We start from the raw sequence: 16111 nt of genomic DNA, 5'->3' as shown, positions 1-16111 counted from the left end.
AAACCTTTCCTTAAAGACACATGATAAATCCCTAAGGAAAAATTCACAGCCTGAAGACAGCCTTGTTCTCTGGTTTGATAGTGACAGATAGCAGTGGAAACACGGTACTTGCTGCTCCAACTAAGAGACCATTATATGTGCAACTCACATTGAGACCATTGCAGAATAAAGCTTCCCACAGCCCCACCCAGAAGTGTGGCTGCCTTTGTAATTTTAATTGGTCTGTGTTTGTGGAGTGGGGCCTCTATTTACTTATGGCTTGGGGCTTGTGTTTACCAAGCCTGGTGGAGGCCAAGTGTCATATCACTGAAGCTTAGTTCCTGCAAGCTCTCCTGCTATATCTTGAGGCACTTTTCTTTTCAGTATCTGTGCCTGTCTAATTCGCGAGCTTCTGTGAAACAAGCACAGGAGGGTACAAGGCCTACAGGGAGGAATTACACCTAATTACTCAAATAATTGCTAGGCTGTTGCCTTCTTAGTCACTGAAAATAATTTCCAGGTCCCTGGCTTTTATAGATAGTCTTCTAGAGGCAGGAGGACACAGCCCCCTTTTTAACTCAGCCCATTCACTCACAAAATCAGAACACTCGAGCCTGCAAAATTAATAAGCACCACTTCCATTACATATATTTTAGGTTGTTGTTGCCGTGGCGATAAAGTCAGGGACATTGAATCTCCTCTGTTGAGCCATTGTTATCATCCCTGGCCATCTGCTGCAGAGGAGTGATATTCCATCTCATTTGCATGATGACTGATATATGGGAGGTTTGGAAGGACATATGCCACAGCAATCATGTGATGAAAATTAAAGTGAAAGTTTTGGGCCCAGAGCCGAAAAAAATCTGTGTATGCGCATGAGGCTGTTGATGTGCAAATGTGAATCATATTGAGAAGGTTTGAATAGGGAGGTGTGACGTAAAGAGGGGACACAAACGCAGGTGCTTATCTCTAGGCAGTCAAAGGCACTGGATGTCATATCATGGGAACTACCTTTCAAAGACACAGCTTTAGTGCACAGTTCAGCACACAAGGGAGGAGAAACATATAAGTTTTGGAAACAGAAATAAAGTAAGTTTAACAACTTTTTCACACTATTCTGAACCCATCGATGTTTAAGCAACTTGTAATATTAGTAACTTTCTCTCTTTTCTATGGTTTGTGCTCTTATTTTAGAAAAAAAAATAATAATCCTATCCATATATCAATGTTGAAAGCTTGAGAGATTTGTGTTAAGAAGTTTGAGGGTTTTAAATCCATATTTAAAATGCTCTCTGCAAACTTTTCTTTTTGTTTAAATGACACTAATGCTGTTTCTTCTACAATGTATGTTTGGTCATTATCCTAAATGCTATTTTAGGCCTCAATTAAAAAATAGCTACTTGTAACTGCTTTGAGAATGCTTTCTGAATAAAATGTCATGGTGTAATTGCATTTATACTGCCTCAGTAAAGCCTTTGTTCATATACATTTTAGAATTGTGCAAATTTGCAGCTTTAGCTATTTGATTTGAGGAAATGATCGCAAGGACACTTTTCCTCTCATTTCGAAAAGTTACTCAACTTAAATACTACCACTGGGGGGAAAAAAAAAAAAAAAGAGGAAAAAACGGAATGAGAGAGGAGAGTGGTACCAGTGTATTTGTAGGGACTATTCGATAGATGCAGGTTCACTTACAGTTATGTATGACACACCAAATAGGTTTCTCATGATATTTTAGAAAGCTTTAAAATCATGTGCAATGTTTTTTAAAATGAAGACTGTTGATCACTGTATTTAATAGCATTACTCTAAATGAAAAAGGGTCTTTCAAAGCGTGACATTTAAGTCCTTTAAATTATTTGGAATTCAGAGGGTGAATTGAGAGCTTCTGATTAAAAAAGCGAATACTGTACACTTTAGAATGAATGTCTCTGTCAGGAAAAGCTTTGGAAAGTTAAATGATAGTAATATCAGGCAAGGTTGAAGAATGAAATGGACCTTCTGGGACAACATTTTGCAGGAGGATGATTTTTATGAAATAGCATTTGATGCTAGAGAAAGTCTGTTTAACACTGATCAGCAATAGCTTTCTCTCTCTCTCTCTCCCTCTCTCTCCCTCTCTCTGTCTCTCTCTCTGACTTTCTTTTGTCTTTAACAAAGCACTTAGTTCAGATGTTTGTCTTCGTTCATATGTAAATAGCAAGACAATCTTCTGCAAGGTGCTGTGAATTTTTCATCTAATAGATTATAAAAGCACAAATCCAAGACTTTATCCTTAAACTGTGTGGGGTGAACTTTGGCAGTCAAGGATTTTTTTAGGATTCAAAACGAACATTTATTATCTCTTTTGTCAATTAAATTAGTTAAGTTAATTGCGTATATGTGTCTTCTTTGATTTGACTATGCAACGTTTTTGTAATTCTTGGGGAAAATTGCAGCATTTATGATGAAAGCTTTCCCTGATACAATAATATATTTTGTTTTAAGGTGGCTAACGAATAATCCAGATTCAGAATGAAGAATTTCTAAATATAGACTTTGTCTCCTAACTTCCCAGTTTGGAGCATTTTATTTTTAATTGTAAATATCATCTGTGTATTATAGTACTTTCATGCCTGCAGGCTAAGATTACCAGTCTTCCTTTTTTATTTTTTTTTTCCTCCTCCTTCTAAATATTCAATTACTCAATGGTAATTATTATTATGTGGCCTTCTTGGCTTACTGCATTATTAGATTAATATAGATTTCTTGTGCCAAATTAGCGGAAATCACTGTTATACACAAGAATGAATCACTTTTTTTAGTTTTATTTACTTTGTTGAATAACAGGAAGACTTTGACATCATGAGGCTTTATTCTTGAGTCTTTTAATATAATATGTCTTTGAAAGCTATGAGGGAGAGGGCATGTTATTACTTTGTTTTTCTTCTGTCAGTTTATAATAAGTAGAAACTTTTGCTAAATTATAATTTAGTTCTTTCAAAGATCTGTAAGTAGTGGCCTTTGTGAATGAAATCACAGTTAAGTCTTCTGATTTTTAGTTATCGTTTCAGAGGCGTTTAGCAGAGGTAAGAAAATCGAAAATGAAAGAAAAGGAGCTGTCCAGGGTACTGCAGCTGATTAACAAATATTTCCTGTTATTGTACAGAAAAGAAAAAAAAAAATCTATAGTGTTACAGAAAAGTGCCACCATTCGCTACTGCACTTTTTGTTTGTTTGTTTGTGGTTTTGTTGTTGTTATTTTCAAAACTAGATAATCTTATACTGAAGTTAATAAGTAGAAAAGATGTTCATGAAAAACTTATTTCAGGAACATGTCATGTTTTTGTGAATAGCACAAACAACCTGAGATAACAATAATTTTACCAAATTACTTATTTAAACTAAATTTTTATAGTATTTTTTTTTCTCAGAGTTACAGAGAATACAACTTTTCAATTAATCTTTGAATATAACAGAAATGGTTCCTATGGTAGTGTCGCAATGTAAACAAAACAAACAAACAAAAAAATACCAGACCCCAATCTTGCATTACTTGATTGCTTTTGAAATGAATTCTTGTCCTTATGTGACCTGAAATGTGTGGTTACAAAGCTATAGAAATCCAAACGATCATATTTGTTTGATATGAAATGAAAAAAATAGTTAAATTGAAAGTTTAACATCATGAAATTCAAAATCCCAAGCGGTATATAAACATTAAAAGAAACTTTGGACTGCTAATCCTAGGAAATGAGTTTTATGGATTGAATTCAACAAGGCTTCAGAAATGGTTCCATCTGCTGCCTAGCAGCTGGTGAAAGGATAAATTTAATTCATTAATTCATTTGGAAAAAAGGATCCAAGTAGTAAAGACTTCATTGCTCATAATGCACATAGGTGGAAATCAAAACTGAAATTAGGTCCAGTATCATCTTTGATAATGAGTGACATTTTCTTTGTTATTTTTATAGTGATCTTGATCAAACAGTTGACAATATATTGACTATATACTGTTAACTGATACTTTTATGTCTGAAAAACTTGAGAAAGCATAGATCCTCTTCCACGAGGAATATTCCTACTTTCAGAGTTACAGATTATGTAGGTTTAAGAAACTGGAATGTTTCACTGCAGCTGTGTTCTATATGTTCTATATTGCTGTGTTTCTATGAACATTTTCAACTTCTTTCCTATGAAGTCAGTTTAAGAAGACAAAGAAAGGTACCATTGTAATTAGAAAATCAGCATATTCACAGTTATGTCACCATAATAATCCAAACCCAGAATGCCAAATGTAAAGAAATTATTACTTTCCTTTACTTTTCTATATGAGTCACAAACTTCATCTTTTTTTTGCTTCCTGTCTCCACCCATTATATTTTCACAATAAGTGCTGAAAGCTTGTACACAAGTAATGGGGAAAAATGTAAGTTAAGGACTAAGAAAGAGCAATATTGAAATATTCAGGGTTTTAAAAATAAAAGTACTTGGACAAATGCTTCAATAATAATTTGCCTTCTGAGTTCTAGATATAAAGTTATCGATCCTAAAACAAACTCCAGATACACAATTAAATAAATAAATAAATAAATAAAAACACCAAACACTTGCCTGTGCTTCTTATAATCTTGCAAATCATGCAAGATCAAAAGAAGCATTGTGGAAAGTTATCTGAGGTCTTTGAACCGTGAGGTAGCCAAGTGGGCTGTGGTAGGGGCTCTTGTTTCACCTTATACCAGGCACACATGTAAGTATGCCCCTTATTACTTGCTGGTGGATACACAGGACTGAGGAGCCTGTTATCCTGAGGTCTCTTAGCCACCAATGTCTATTTTCAATGTTTCTGCTTGAGATGGTGATTTCATGAATGATATTTGGCTTTTCCCGTTTCCTCTGTAGCTCATGCTCACTGTGGTGGGTTTGTTGGATTTACTATAAAGGTTCTGTTCGCACCCTGTGGGTTGGGTTAAGAATTAGGATTTATGCATTTACTTCTACTGTTGCATTGTTTATACAGCTTTGGTTTAGTTTTGATCCTTTTTTTTTTTTTTTGCCTTTGAGGCTCTTCCACAGTGTCAGCTGCTGACTGATAGTAGGAGAACGGCCTCGTGGTGTGAATGAAAGGGACCTAGCGGTTGGTAAACAGAGATAAGGAATAAATAGAGCACAGGCAAAAGGAGATAGTTCTGTGGGAGCCCAGATTGCCGCCAGTCTGTTCAAGTGAGATGCAGTGCCTGTCCTTTTCCCAGATTAAATTAGTGTGCGAAATCTCCAGTGACCTCCTCCCCTTCTCCCCATACTCTTTAGCCAAGCTGAACAGCCTCTGCTGTAAAGTATTCATTTTATCCAGGGACAAGTTGGACAATAGAACTCTCCCTGTTACTTATGGACAGCTGTCGTCATTCATAGGTCTTTTCAGCATTTCATTTTTCATAAGAGTTAAAAGGGTTTTACCTTGTAACTGACGAGAGGTTAGAAATGCAAAGAAGCCAGCCCTGAGGTTGCCCATAGTGAGGAAGTTAATAAATAAACATCATCCCCCCAACACACATATCCCCTCCCCAATGTGCAAAAGGCTGTGTATTTTGTTAGCGCTGCTCTTCTTATTTAAAGGGGTTTAATTGTGATAACATGATTACACTGAAGCATGAACTGCATGGAGAAATTAACAAGCAGAGACACAGCAATATGCAGGGCCCCCAAGGTTCCCTAAATTAAAGGTGACCAGTACAAACCTAGTGAGTGCCCCTTTCCCTTCTTTGCCCTTGCTTTTTCCTACATCTCCTATCACTTTATTACCTGCAAATAACTCCTAGGAAAGAGTAAACCCTCATGAGATACCTCTGTGGTCCCGTAGTTTTTTTAGTGATTTACTGCAAATATATTCAGCATTTTGACTGATTAAATAGACCTTCGGCAACCTTGAGGGTCACTGTGTAGAGTATGTACATAGAAAATGCATCAGCCCATTGTACCCTGGCAGCTAATGAGATTGGTCGTTAAGTAAATGACACAAAGCCTACAAAAAAAGCTTAGCAGCTCACTAGAGTATCACAGAGTGTCCCTGCACACCACACAACGACACAAACAGTGGACTAACCTAGCCCACCCCTGCTTTATTCTACATCACTGCTTCCCTGATGTCAGCGTGAGAGGCAGAACAAAGGCTAAAAGGCACACGGTAAGTCAGTCTGACAATTATGCCCTAGGGAGAAAGTAGAGCAAATCTTAGCCTAACCATGGGGTTGAAAGTCCGTTTCTGGACAAGTAGGTCATAATGAAGGGATTTTTTTTTTTTTTCCCTGTCACTTCATGAAGGGGAGAAAAATGTCTCTGGAATCAAGGTTGGGTTTGTTTCTTGTTTGTTTATTTCCTATTCTCTGTCTGTTTTGCCAGCTTACAAAAGTTTCTGGAATTCCAAAAGTAAGGTGAAACAGTATGTTTGTGAACTGGATATTGTAGTTATAGTATAATGAAATAAATATTCTTTGTAAGAACTGCCACACAATAAGCACCGCCTCAGATGTACATTAACATCTGATGAACTTTGCAGACAGAAAGTTTCTTTTTAGTAGTCTGTAAAATCTACTGAAAATGTGTTATAAGTAAGAATACACATTTCAGTCCACTAGCCAGCTACTTACTCCACCTAAATACCTGGTAGAGTTTTTAGCACTATGCAGATATAAATGAAGCTGTTATTATGATTTGGGCTGTTGTTTTTGATGGTGGTGATTTTTCTTTTTTGTTGTTGTTGACTGTTTGTTTTTTGTATGTCTGTTGTTAACAGATTTTTTCCATGATATCTCTCAGTGTTGTCTTTACACAAGCTGAAATTAAAGAAAGAGTTGAAGATTTGCTCTTAAATATTTATATAATCATTACTTATTTTCTTTGCACAGCAGCAAAATATTCATCTGACATCTGATAATTGCAGGTGCCTGCCTGTGCCTACCAATGATAAACCTTTTCTAAGTGTTTCACTTTAATATCTCAGGACCCTTTATTTTGCCGAAAAATGACAACAGGAAGTTGCCAGAAAGTCTTGTTTGCATTGCTAAAATATTTCTCTCTGCTTTGCACTTTGGAAGCTCAGGGGATGTTAGGTTCAAAACAACATGATATTATTAAAGATGCCTGTGTGAATTAAGTTATGCTTTCTCTACTTCACCCCTCCTGCCCCCCACCCCCACCCCCAAAAGAAAAACCCAACAACTTAAAACACATAAAAATAATGTTTTAATAATGCTTTTTTAAATGCAGACAGTTAAAGAAGCAAGAAAGGTTCAGATATCAGCTGGCATTACAGTTTATTTATATATATATATATTTTTGTTTTATTTTGGAAGAGTTATTTAATTTGTTAAAACATTTGCCACTATATGTTTGTAGAGACATCTCAAGATAACCTGTTCAGTTAAAAACTCTTCAAAGGTCACTGAAATTAGTTCACTATGACATGTTGCATGTCATCCTTCTTATTGCATGGAAAATAGATGTAACATCACATTTTATCAAAATTAAAATATGATGTTTTAACATATGCACTTTGTGATTCCTTGCAAATATGTGTGCATATACGTGAATCCACCTATGCATATTTATATCAAATATAAATATTAAAAAAAAAAAACTGTGCACACCTATATAATATCCCTGTTTACTGAAACTCAAGTTATATGAAGTTACAATTATTTCTACTTTTTGCACTTCCCAATATTTACAGCTTAGGAAATTTAATGATGAAATAAACAAACTCCAGTAAAATTCTGTATTTGTTTTCATTTTCCTTATATATTTTAGGTGTGTGCTTCTGAGCAACATGTTTTCCTTATGTTGTCTTAGAAGATGAGAGATATGCAGGCATCAGAAAACAAGCTTGCTTTCTCAGCTAAGTCCTATCATTCACATCTAATTGTTAGATCAGCGGAGATTTTGCAAACTACAGGGTTACAAACCAGTTTTGCTTTGAACTTTGCTAATTGGTATTAAGTTTTCAGTTCATTTTAACAGGTATGATTTCAGGATATTTTCAGTTTGGGTACATCACTACAGTTTATACAAATGAACAGATCCCTATCACACAATCATCATGATTTTCATATACCTATGTGAAAGAGAGTAAGGCATATCTAATATTTCAGCATTCTCCATGATAATAAGTTCAGCTATCTTTTATCCTATTAAAAGTAGAGAGTGATTTCATAGGGCTAATGCACATGCAGCAGTGCTACAAAACTAATACAGCTATTGTAATCTGACAGGTTAGAGACACAGTAAGTTTCAGTAGTTTTTCATAGCTTCATTAATTTTTCCCTTCCTGTTATTTTCTTGGTACAGCTAAGAAAAAAGGCAAAGAAAACTTAATTTATGATAATTAATGGTTTTCATCTGATCTCCCCAAAAAACTATGTAATACACCAAATTTTTAGAAACCGCATTTCAATATAGACCTTTTGGACCTTATAATCTGATATGAGGCCTTTTCACATATCTTTTTTCACATATCAGTTCCAGGAGACCTGTGTCAGTTGTGCATAAGAATCAGAAAACTTTATGGCATTACACAGTTGATTTGAATAATTCTAAATCAATTTTTTTTTACACTTATAGTTTTTCAAACTAGTAATCCCAAAATATCTGATATCCCTGAAAAGTAAGTATATCAAAGGTCAATCACAAATTATCATCTCGAAGGCCTGTCTCTGTCACTCCAAAATAATCCATAGTAAATAACATGCAGAACAAACTTTATATTCTAATATGTCCATATATATTTGGAGAGTCCAGAACAAAATCTGTCTGTTACTTGAACTGATTAATTTTGGAACTATGCATATATAACTGGAATCAGGTCACTTCTTGTACTTTATGTGTGCATAGTTGTAGCTTGTTAAAAACTGCATAAGCAGAATTGGTGCTTCTGAATTTTAATAAACTTGAATCACTTCAGACTAAAGATACTGTTTAATTAATAATAAAAAAGATTGTCTCCCTCTTACCGTTTTTTAGTACTAACATAAAATCTCTTTGGAGGAGAATTACTCTCAGTTATATTCATGGAAGTCTTCTAATAATACCAACAACTTTGGCCTTTCTAAATTGGAGATTTCTAGTTCACAAAATGTGATAGCCTAACTGCAAAAGTTATTTTATAATGGAAACTAGGCTTACCTTCTTGGGTAGGTGAACACTTACAAAAGCATTTGTACACGTGAATGATTCCACTGAGGTAAGATCGAGGGCTCATTTCAATATAGTAAAGCAGGTGTGTAAGTGTTTTGAAGATGACGGGTTTATTGATTTGCTTAATAGATTTGGGTAACATTTGCTAGCTTGTTTTTCAAGTTTGGCATCATACATGAACTTTTCCCTCCATTAAGGAACTTACTTTTCATTTAAAGACATGTATTTGAACCCTGCTCCATGAGTCATTAGGACAAAAAAAAAAAAAAAAGGAAAAGGCAAGGAAAAAAAAAAAAAAGCTTTAGAAGTTTTCCAAAACGTAATTGCACGTGAGGATTGGAGAACCCAATTTCTTAATCGTGTTTCTTCAGGTGATAGTGAGAGTTAAGAGGTCAGTTCCTTAAAACTCAGCAGAAAATCTGACACCTTAATTGCTCCCCCCAACACTTAGAGCACATGTACAGCAGCTGGATTGGCACAACAAAGTAGTAATGGCTCCAAAGACACTGTTATGGACGATCAGGTCAATAATCCTTATGCTAAGAAGGATTTACTTGATACAGAGTAATAGCTCTGTCATTTCTGAAGTAAAAATACACTTTTTAATGAGCATCAAAATACTGTTTTGCACACTTCACATCAGGGATACTACAGTACCTTAAAAAAAAAAAAAAAAAAAAAGGGATGTTCTTCAAATAAAATTTTGCATTTAACAGTTGGATGAAGTAAGGGTTAAAATACCATAGGTAGGCAGCTACACTATCCCAAAAGAAGATTTTTTTTAAAAAATGTACCTAGGACTGTTTTCAAATCTTTTCTTCCTTTCTGTGTCAGAATAGTATAGTATATTTCCAAATATTATGTCTTCAAGCAGCACTTTTATGATACAGACCAGAAATAGTTTAGGCTTTTAGAGTGGCTTTTCTTTGTGTATTTATTTATTTATTTTTACTATTTGATTTTCTCCTACTTCACACAGAAGTTTGACACAATATAAGACACAAACATTACAAAAAGTAAGTTCTTATTACAAAAGTAAGTTTCAAAATAAGAACAGTAGCAACTGGAATCTAAGGCTGTGATTTTTGTATTATTTTCTCTTAAATAATTCATTTTCTTGAAAAACAAAACAAAACAAAATAAAAAACACATTTAATAAATTTCACAAAACTGGGAGAAAGAATATTTTCCCCACTAACAACGTGCTTAACTCAACCTCCATACAAGCTATGGAAAGTCACCAAATCCTAAACAGAAAGAACTACCACAGTGATACAAATGAAGAGTACACATGACATTTTCATTGTATCTGTAACATTTTATAAAATTAAACACCATTTTGAAGTACAGGTCTAATGGGAATCATCCTATATATAAGCATCAGACATTTAGTGAACAAAGTGCAACTGAACACATAAATCACTCTAAATAACATTGACACTTTGTCAAAATAAGCAAATATATTTAAGGCTGAAGTGTATGGTCAAGCCACTTTACGGATAGCCCTTGCCATTATTTTGTGAGAAACAGTGCTGTCTACAAAAAGGGTTAAAGAAAATGCATTCTGTTGCATCTGCTTACTAAATCCCTTACTTTAGTAGAAATTCAAATTTTGTAAAGATTATTCGTTTTATTGATGCATATAATTATAATCACAAGCCATCTGCTGATTTGGCAGGCATGGTTAAAATTCTCTAACTCTCATAACCTTTCAAGTACAGTGCCCTTGGGACTCTATTTCACTTTTATATTTTGGAAAACATGTAGGGACAAACAAGAGAGGTCATCTGCCGAAAGTCAGACCTGTAAAACATTAAAAGAATACAGATTTTGATAACTGCTCTTGTTTTAATAGCAAATAAAGTCTTTCCTATTTTATTTCGGACTTCAGGAAGGATTATACTGGTTTCCATCATGCACTTTGGGAATTTGAATTTTTTCTAGGGATTAAAGCTCTCTCCTAGTACTCCTGGGATCTGGGTTCCAAGTCTAAACTAAAAGAACAAATATTGTTCAGTGTGTTTGTCACAGGTGAATTAAACGTATTTGACCTTGGCCTTAATTTCTCTTTTTAAGCAATTCCCATTACATTTCTATATGAAAGTCTCTCTCTCTCTCTCCCCCCTCCTTTTTTGTACTTGGTCATTGATTTTCATTAAAAGACACCTATTGCATATTTAGCTTTTCCCATGAAGCTCAAAGGAGCCTTTTTAATTTTGAGGGCTACACATACAACAAGGCATAAAAAAGTGGCTAACACTCTTTTTATATTTGTATTTTTGTATTTGTATGAGCCTACCATTGGCTCATGGTCAGCCACAGTTACAAATATTTGGTCTTTTTGCATAGGAGGAGAACTCTTGTTCTCCGTTTTCTCATATACTTCTCCATGTTTAACCAAGCTAACTATTTAATACTTGAATTTTTATTTTTTTCTTGTATCACCTGTGGTGTTACTTTCCTTCTTCTAGCAGAAAACATCCACAGGGGAAAAAAGTACCTAGGAAATCCTCTGTCTGTCATAATATACATACATATATATATGCATGTATATGTGTATATATATGTATGTATGTATATATATATTGCTTTTCACCAAGTTGTTGAATATTGTTGATGTTTTGAATTATGAGAAGAGGTGTTTTAGAGAGAAAATACATGAAGACGGGAAAGGTTGCATCAGAGTGGGGTAGTCCAATGACTTCCTGATATTAGCAGAAGGCAAAGACAATCATCTGTCAACAGAATTGTCTTAATGCTGTAGATACGTGTACCTCATAGGAACAAAAGATGTAACTCTCACTTCTGTTTAATTAGTGTATCTGAAGGCCTGTATATAGCATGAACACTGCTTTACTCCTTTTGGAGGTTTGATTCTCACCCCACACCCTCATTATAACAAGCAGGAGGGAAATGCACATGTTTGAAAGTGTCTTCACAGCTGAAACTAGAGAAACAGGCCGAGAGTAGCTCTGGTTTATTTCACAACCAATTAAGTATGACATCTGTTGAAACTCAGGAAATAAGTCTCCCTTCCCCCTGTTCATATACTTACTTAAGCTGCCAGCCTTTTGTTTGGATATGGTGAATTTTACTTACAAGACATGGCTTCCTTGGAGTAAATACACAAAATAAATAAATAAATTTATAAACCCCAACACATAAAACCTGTTTTGTTTTGTTTTAACCAAGGTTTCACTAAGTGCTTGTTGAAAAAGCCCTTTTTGGCACTCAGCTCAAGCAAATGATGGTGTTAATAATTCTTTGCCTAAACACTCACCTTACTTTCTGAAAAAAGGGCATGTTTGTGGCAGGCAATGTAGGCACAATAACACTTTCATTTTTGAAAATCTGGCTCCTGTTGTTGGCTTCCAAAGGCAAGCAAGAGTTGCTAGAAAGAATTTGGATTTTAAGTTCATTAATTTTGTGGTTCAGAACTTGGCACTGAAGAGAAGACACCAAAGAGAACAGGACATGTGGCATTATGGGTGGTTAAAAAGAGAGAACTAAATGCAGAGCCACTGTCATTGGTACCGTCAAAGTTCTCAAGTATACAATAGTTCATAATACACCAAGCAAGAAACAGATGAGCTTAAATAGCAAACTTAGACTTAAGTCATATTTAGTATCAAATGATAATATTTCAAGCTGAAAGACACTTCACATTTACCAGACACCAATCCATGTGAAGCCGTTGCTTATCAGGAAAACTTTTATTCTTTCATAAAATATTGTCCAATACAAACATTAAAAAGATTATATTTCCATCCATACCAGCTCTTAGAGTTCAGTTTCCTTCTGCTATGCTTAAAAATTGATTGTACTCATTCTTCTATATCTAAAGAAATAGCTTCCATATCATGCTGATCTTTTTCTTTCTCTCCCTCTTGACACTGGATCCTCCTGTCATGCTGAACCCATGCTGCTCATATCAAAGCTGTGCCTGACTCTTCTTTTCTCTATTTTACACTATCTATTCTCTATTTTATTTGTTTGTCAGCTTCATTTTCTTTGCCAGTTCTTTCCTGCAAGGACTGGCACTGCCTTCATTCCTGGAGGATGGTTCCCTACTTTATTTCTTTTGATTTTTTTAAATTACATCTCAGAACAACATAGCATCATGTTATGTAAGCTGTAAGATGCTGCTCAGCAATTGACATAGGTTTCTTGGTTAGGAATCCTCCAGTGAAATGTCAGTGTGAACAATGTAAGAGTCTAGACATGAGGCAGTCATCCAGATTCCATTTAGATTCAGTGGAAAGAAAGAGAGATTTCTTGGATGCAATTCATCTCCCCCTGAAGTAGATGTATGAAATAAATAAGACGTATCGCACATCTACATGGCTGTAGAAATGCCTGCAGATTGCCTGCATGCTACCTAGAGACTATGGGAAGCCAGCAGTCACTGCTTCAGAAATGCGTCTGCATTTCAGACATGTAAAGTTAAGGAGGGATATCCCATCATTTCTGTCCAGCCTACAAACTAAACTTGATTTCTTCTTACATCTTGTCTCCACAGAAACTTGCTGTTTCTACTGATTTTGCATGAGACAGCGATAGGGGTAATATGCCTTATACCAAAATTCCTCTTGCATATACACAGCATTGATGAAATTTGATGTGTGTTCAGATACAAATGGACAGTAGAATAGCAAAGTTGAATATGGCTGTGCAGGTCAGAGAACCAAATTTTGCTCCTGAAAGGTGACATTTATAAAAATGAAGGGACCAATTCCCTACCTTATTCTTACATGTAATTTTTTTTTTCAGAGATCTTCTTTTCCCAAAACTAATTCCTAAAAATAATGAGTTGTAAAGATTTTAAAAATATGTATCCATGTCAGAATACAATAGAAATTTCTGCATTAAAATCTGTCTATAATTGGATTTTTTAATGACAGAATTGAAACACTTACAAACTCTCAGTTCCAGATTTTCTTTCTCCTGTCGGTCACTGCTTAGGATCTGTAGGCATTTTTAGGGCTGCCTCTGTGATTCTTCTCTTTTCACAGAATTTCAAGACCCTGTTTCTCAAGCTTTGAGATAGTAAAAGATCATTATTAGATTAGATTACATCATAACTTCACGCTGTTTCTGTGGGTGATTATAGTGATTCGATGTTTCTCTTGCTGTCAAAACTACAAGAAAGGTTTCATTTCAAAAGTTCACTTCCTGTGCATACATTGCATTGGTGTCCATTTTTTTGTTTGTGTTTGAAGAAATTTGATTATACAAACTTTGATTTCTGGAGGATTATATATCATACCCATAGCTTAAGCATAGAAGTGTGAGGATTTTTAAACAAATTTTGTCTCTTTAAAGTTCTAGGTACAGATTCTCTTCAGATCAGTCCAGAGTTCCTTCAGATAAAGGCAAAGTGCTTAAGCAGCATTTTAAGTGTAAGCAACTAAGAACACCTTCAGGAATCAGAACTGGGTGCCATTCTGGTAAGCCATGCTAACACTTACATAGTGGATGGTCACAACATTGTGGATCCATACAGAACCTTGAGGGACAGCATGTGACTATACGCTTTCCTAAGCCATACCATGGCAGTCACAGGACAGGATGGCACTCTAAGCAAGGAGCCACAGCTAAGTCTCTGATAGTCCTTTGCCTTTTTATACTCTTTCCCTGAAGAGAGGATAGACAGAGTAATACAACTTTCCATAAGATTGAGTTCAGCTTGATCTAATTTTGTAACAATGAGCTTTATGAAGGGTTAGCATATGTGTATTTTCATTAGCATTTCCATAGATGAGACTCAACACCAATGAAAATTGTGCCCAAAATTATGGACATACAAAGTTCAGTATGGTATAAATTGACACCAGTTTAGCAACATAACCCACTAAATTGATTTAACATTTATCCTGAAAAACTTACCCTACTCACATACACTGTTCTCAGAGTTTTCTTCCCCACAGTCAACATTTTAGTAGCCATGATTAAATAGTATCCTCTTAAATATCCCTAACTGTTTTTTAATAGCACAAGAGAGTAAATAGCTATAGGGTCCCATGTTATAGTAACAACATTAATTATACCATTTAATTTTATTGTTATTAATATGAAAAATAATTGCTACTATTTTATGACCATAGAGAATAATATTGTAGTATTGCAGGTGTAAGTTGCTTATGATCAAAAAACATCAGTCTTCAGAAGACAAGTTCAGCATACACTCTTCAGGTCATACAGCTTGCTTCCCCATTTGTTTGTGGGGTTTCTGGTATTTATTTTGAGTTGCATGATAACCCCTATCTTTACAGTTAGCAGATGCGTGGCTATTTTGGTGATATTTATAAAGTAAAGAAGTCAGGTTTTATGTGGAAAAGATACAGAAAATGTGGGGATTTTTGTCCTTAATTTTTTCAGAGAAATATTTGGCATGTCTCCTCCCTCCTGAGGCTCCAAGAGTATCTCCACAGTAACTCTACCATTAACCCAACAGGCTGTTTAGAGAAGCTGTCTTCTAACATCTCAGCTGCTTCACTGTACAGCAAAAAGTTTACTTCTAACAGAGAGCTAGTAAGCCCTGCTATTGACAGAGTTTGTTAGGTAGATTGCATCTCAGGAAAGGGTGAAATTCAGTCCAAAAGTGTAGGTTTTCTCATTCACTAAATGGAGACACTGGTTTCCAGTTTCCCTGACTGTGGATGAAGATATATTGTGTTTGAAAAGGGAATAATCTGATGACCAGTGGAATAATCTAAGACAAAATGAGCATTACCTAGTAACAGTTTTCCCTGGCCCGACCTGGATGTTCAGAGGTTTCTGTGAATCATTAAGCTCAGTTAATGTAGCTCCAGGAAACTCACTTTCACGTAAAATTCCAAAACCAACCAAGAGAGTTGTTTCTAATAAAGCAATAAATAAATATATGCCTTTTAAAAGACCACAACCACATAGCTCATATTTTCTCATTGCTCAGTGTCCAAGTTTGTCAATACAGCCTGCACAG

General features: G+C 35.1%; 1 protein-coding gene across 8 annotated transcripts in view; it reads left to right on the top strand.

Moving 5' to 3' along the window:
- Positions 1–16111, top strand: part of ST18 (ST18 C2H2C-type zinc finger transcription factor) — a 205937-nt gene that overhangs the window by 99549 nt on the left and 90277 nt on the right. Inside the window, exons 1-2 of one of the 8 annotated variants that reach the window (XM_080578712.1) lie at positions 967–1068; positions 5023–6142. The exons of 5 other annotated variants lie outside the window; for them this stretch is intronic. In XM_080578712.1, the coding sequence (XP_080434838.1) occupies positions 5969–6142 (174 nt within the window). In that variant the 5' untranslated portion in view covers positions 967–1068; positions 5023–5968. Of the gene's footprint in view, positions 1–966; positions 1069–5022; positions 6143–16111 lie in introns of those variants that run through there. 2 more of the 8 variants (XM_080578718.1, XM_080578719.1) reach the window with 2 other exon arrangements.

The sequence above is a fragment of the Anser brachyrhynchus genome (assembly GCF_964034855.1).
Source record: "Anser brachyrhynchus genome assembly, chromosome: 2".
NCBI classification, from domain to species: domain Eukaryota; kingdom Metazoa; phylum Chordata; class Aves; order Anseriformes; family Anatidae; genus Anser; species Anser brachyrhynchus.
The sequence above is the reverse complement of the archived record's forward strand: the minus strand, read 5'-3'. Positions and strand labels throughout refer to the sequence as shown.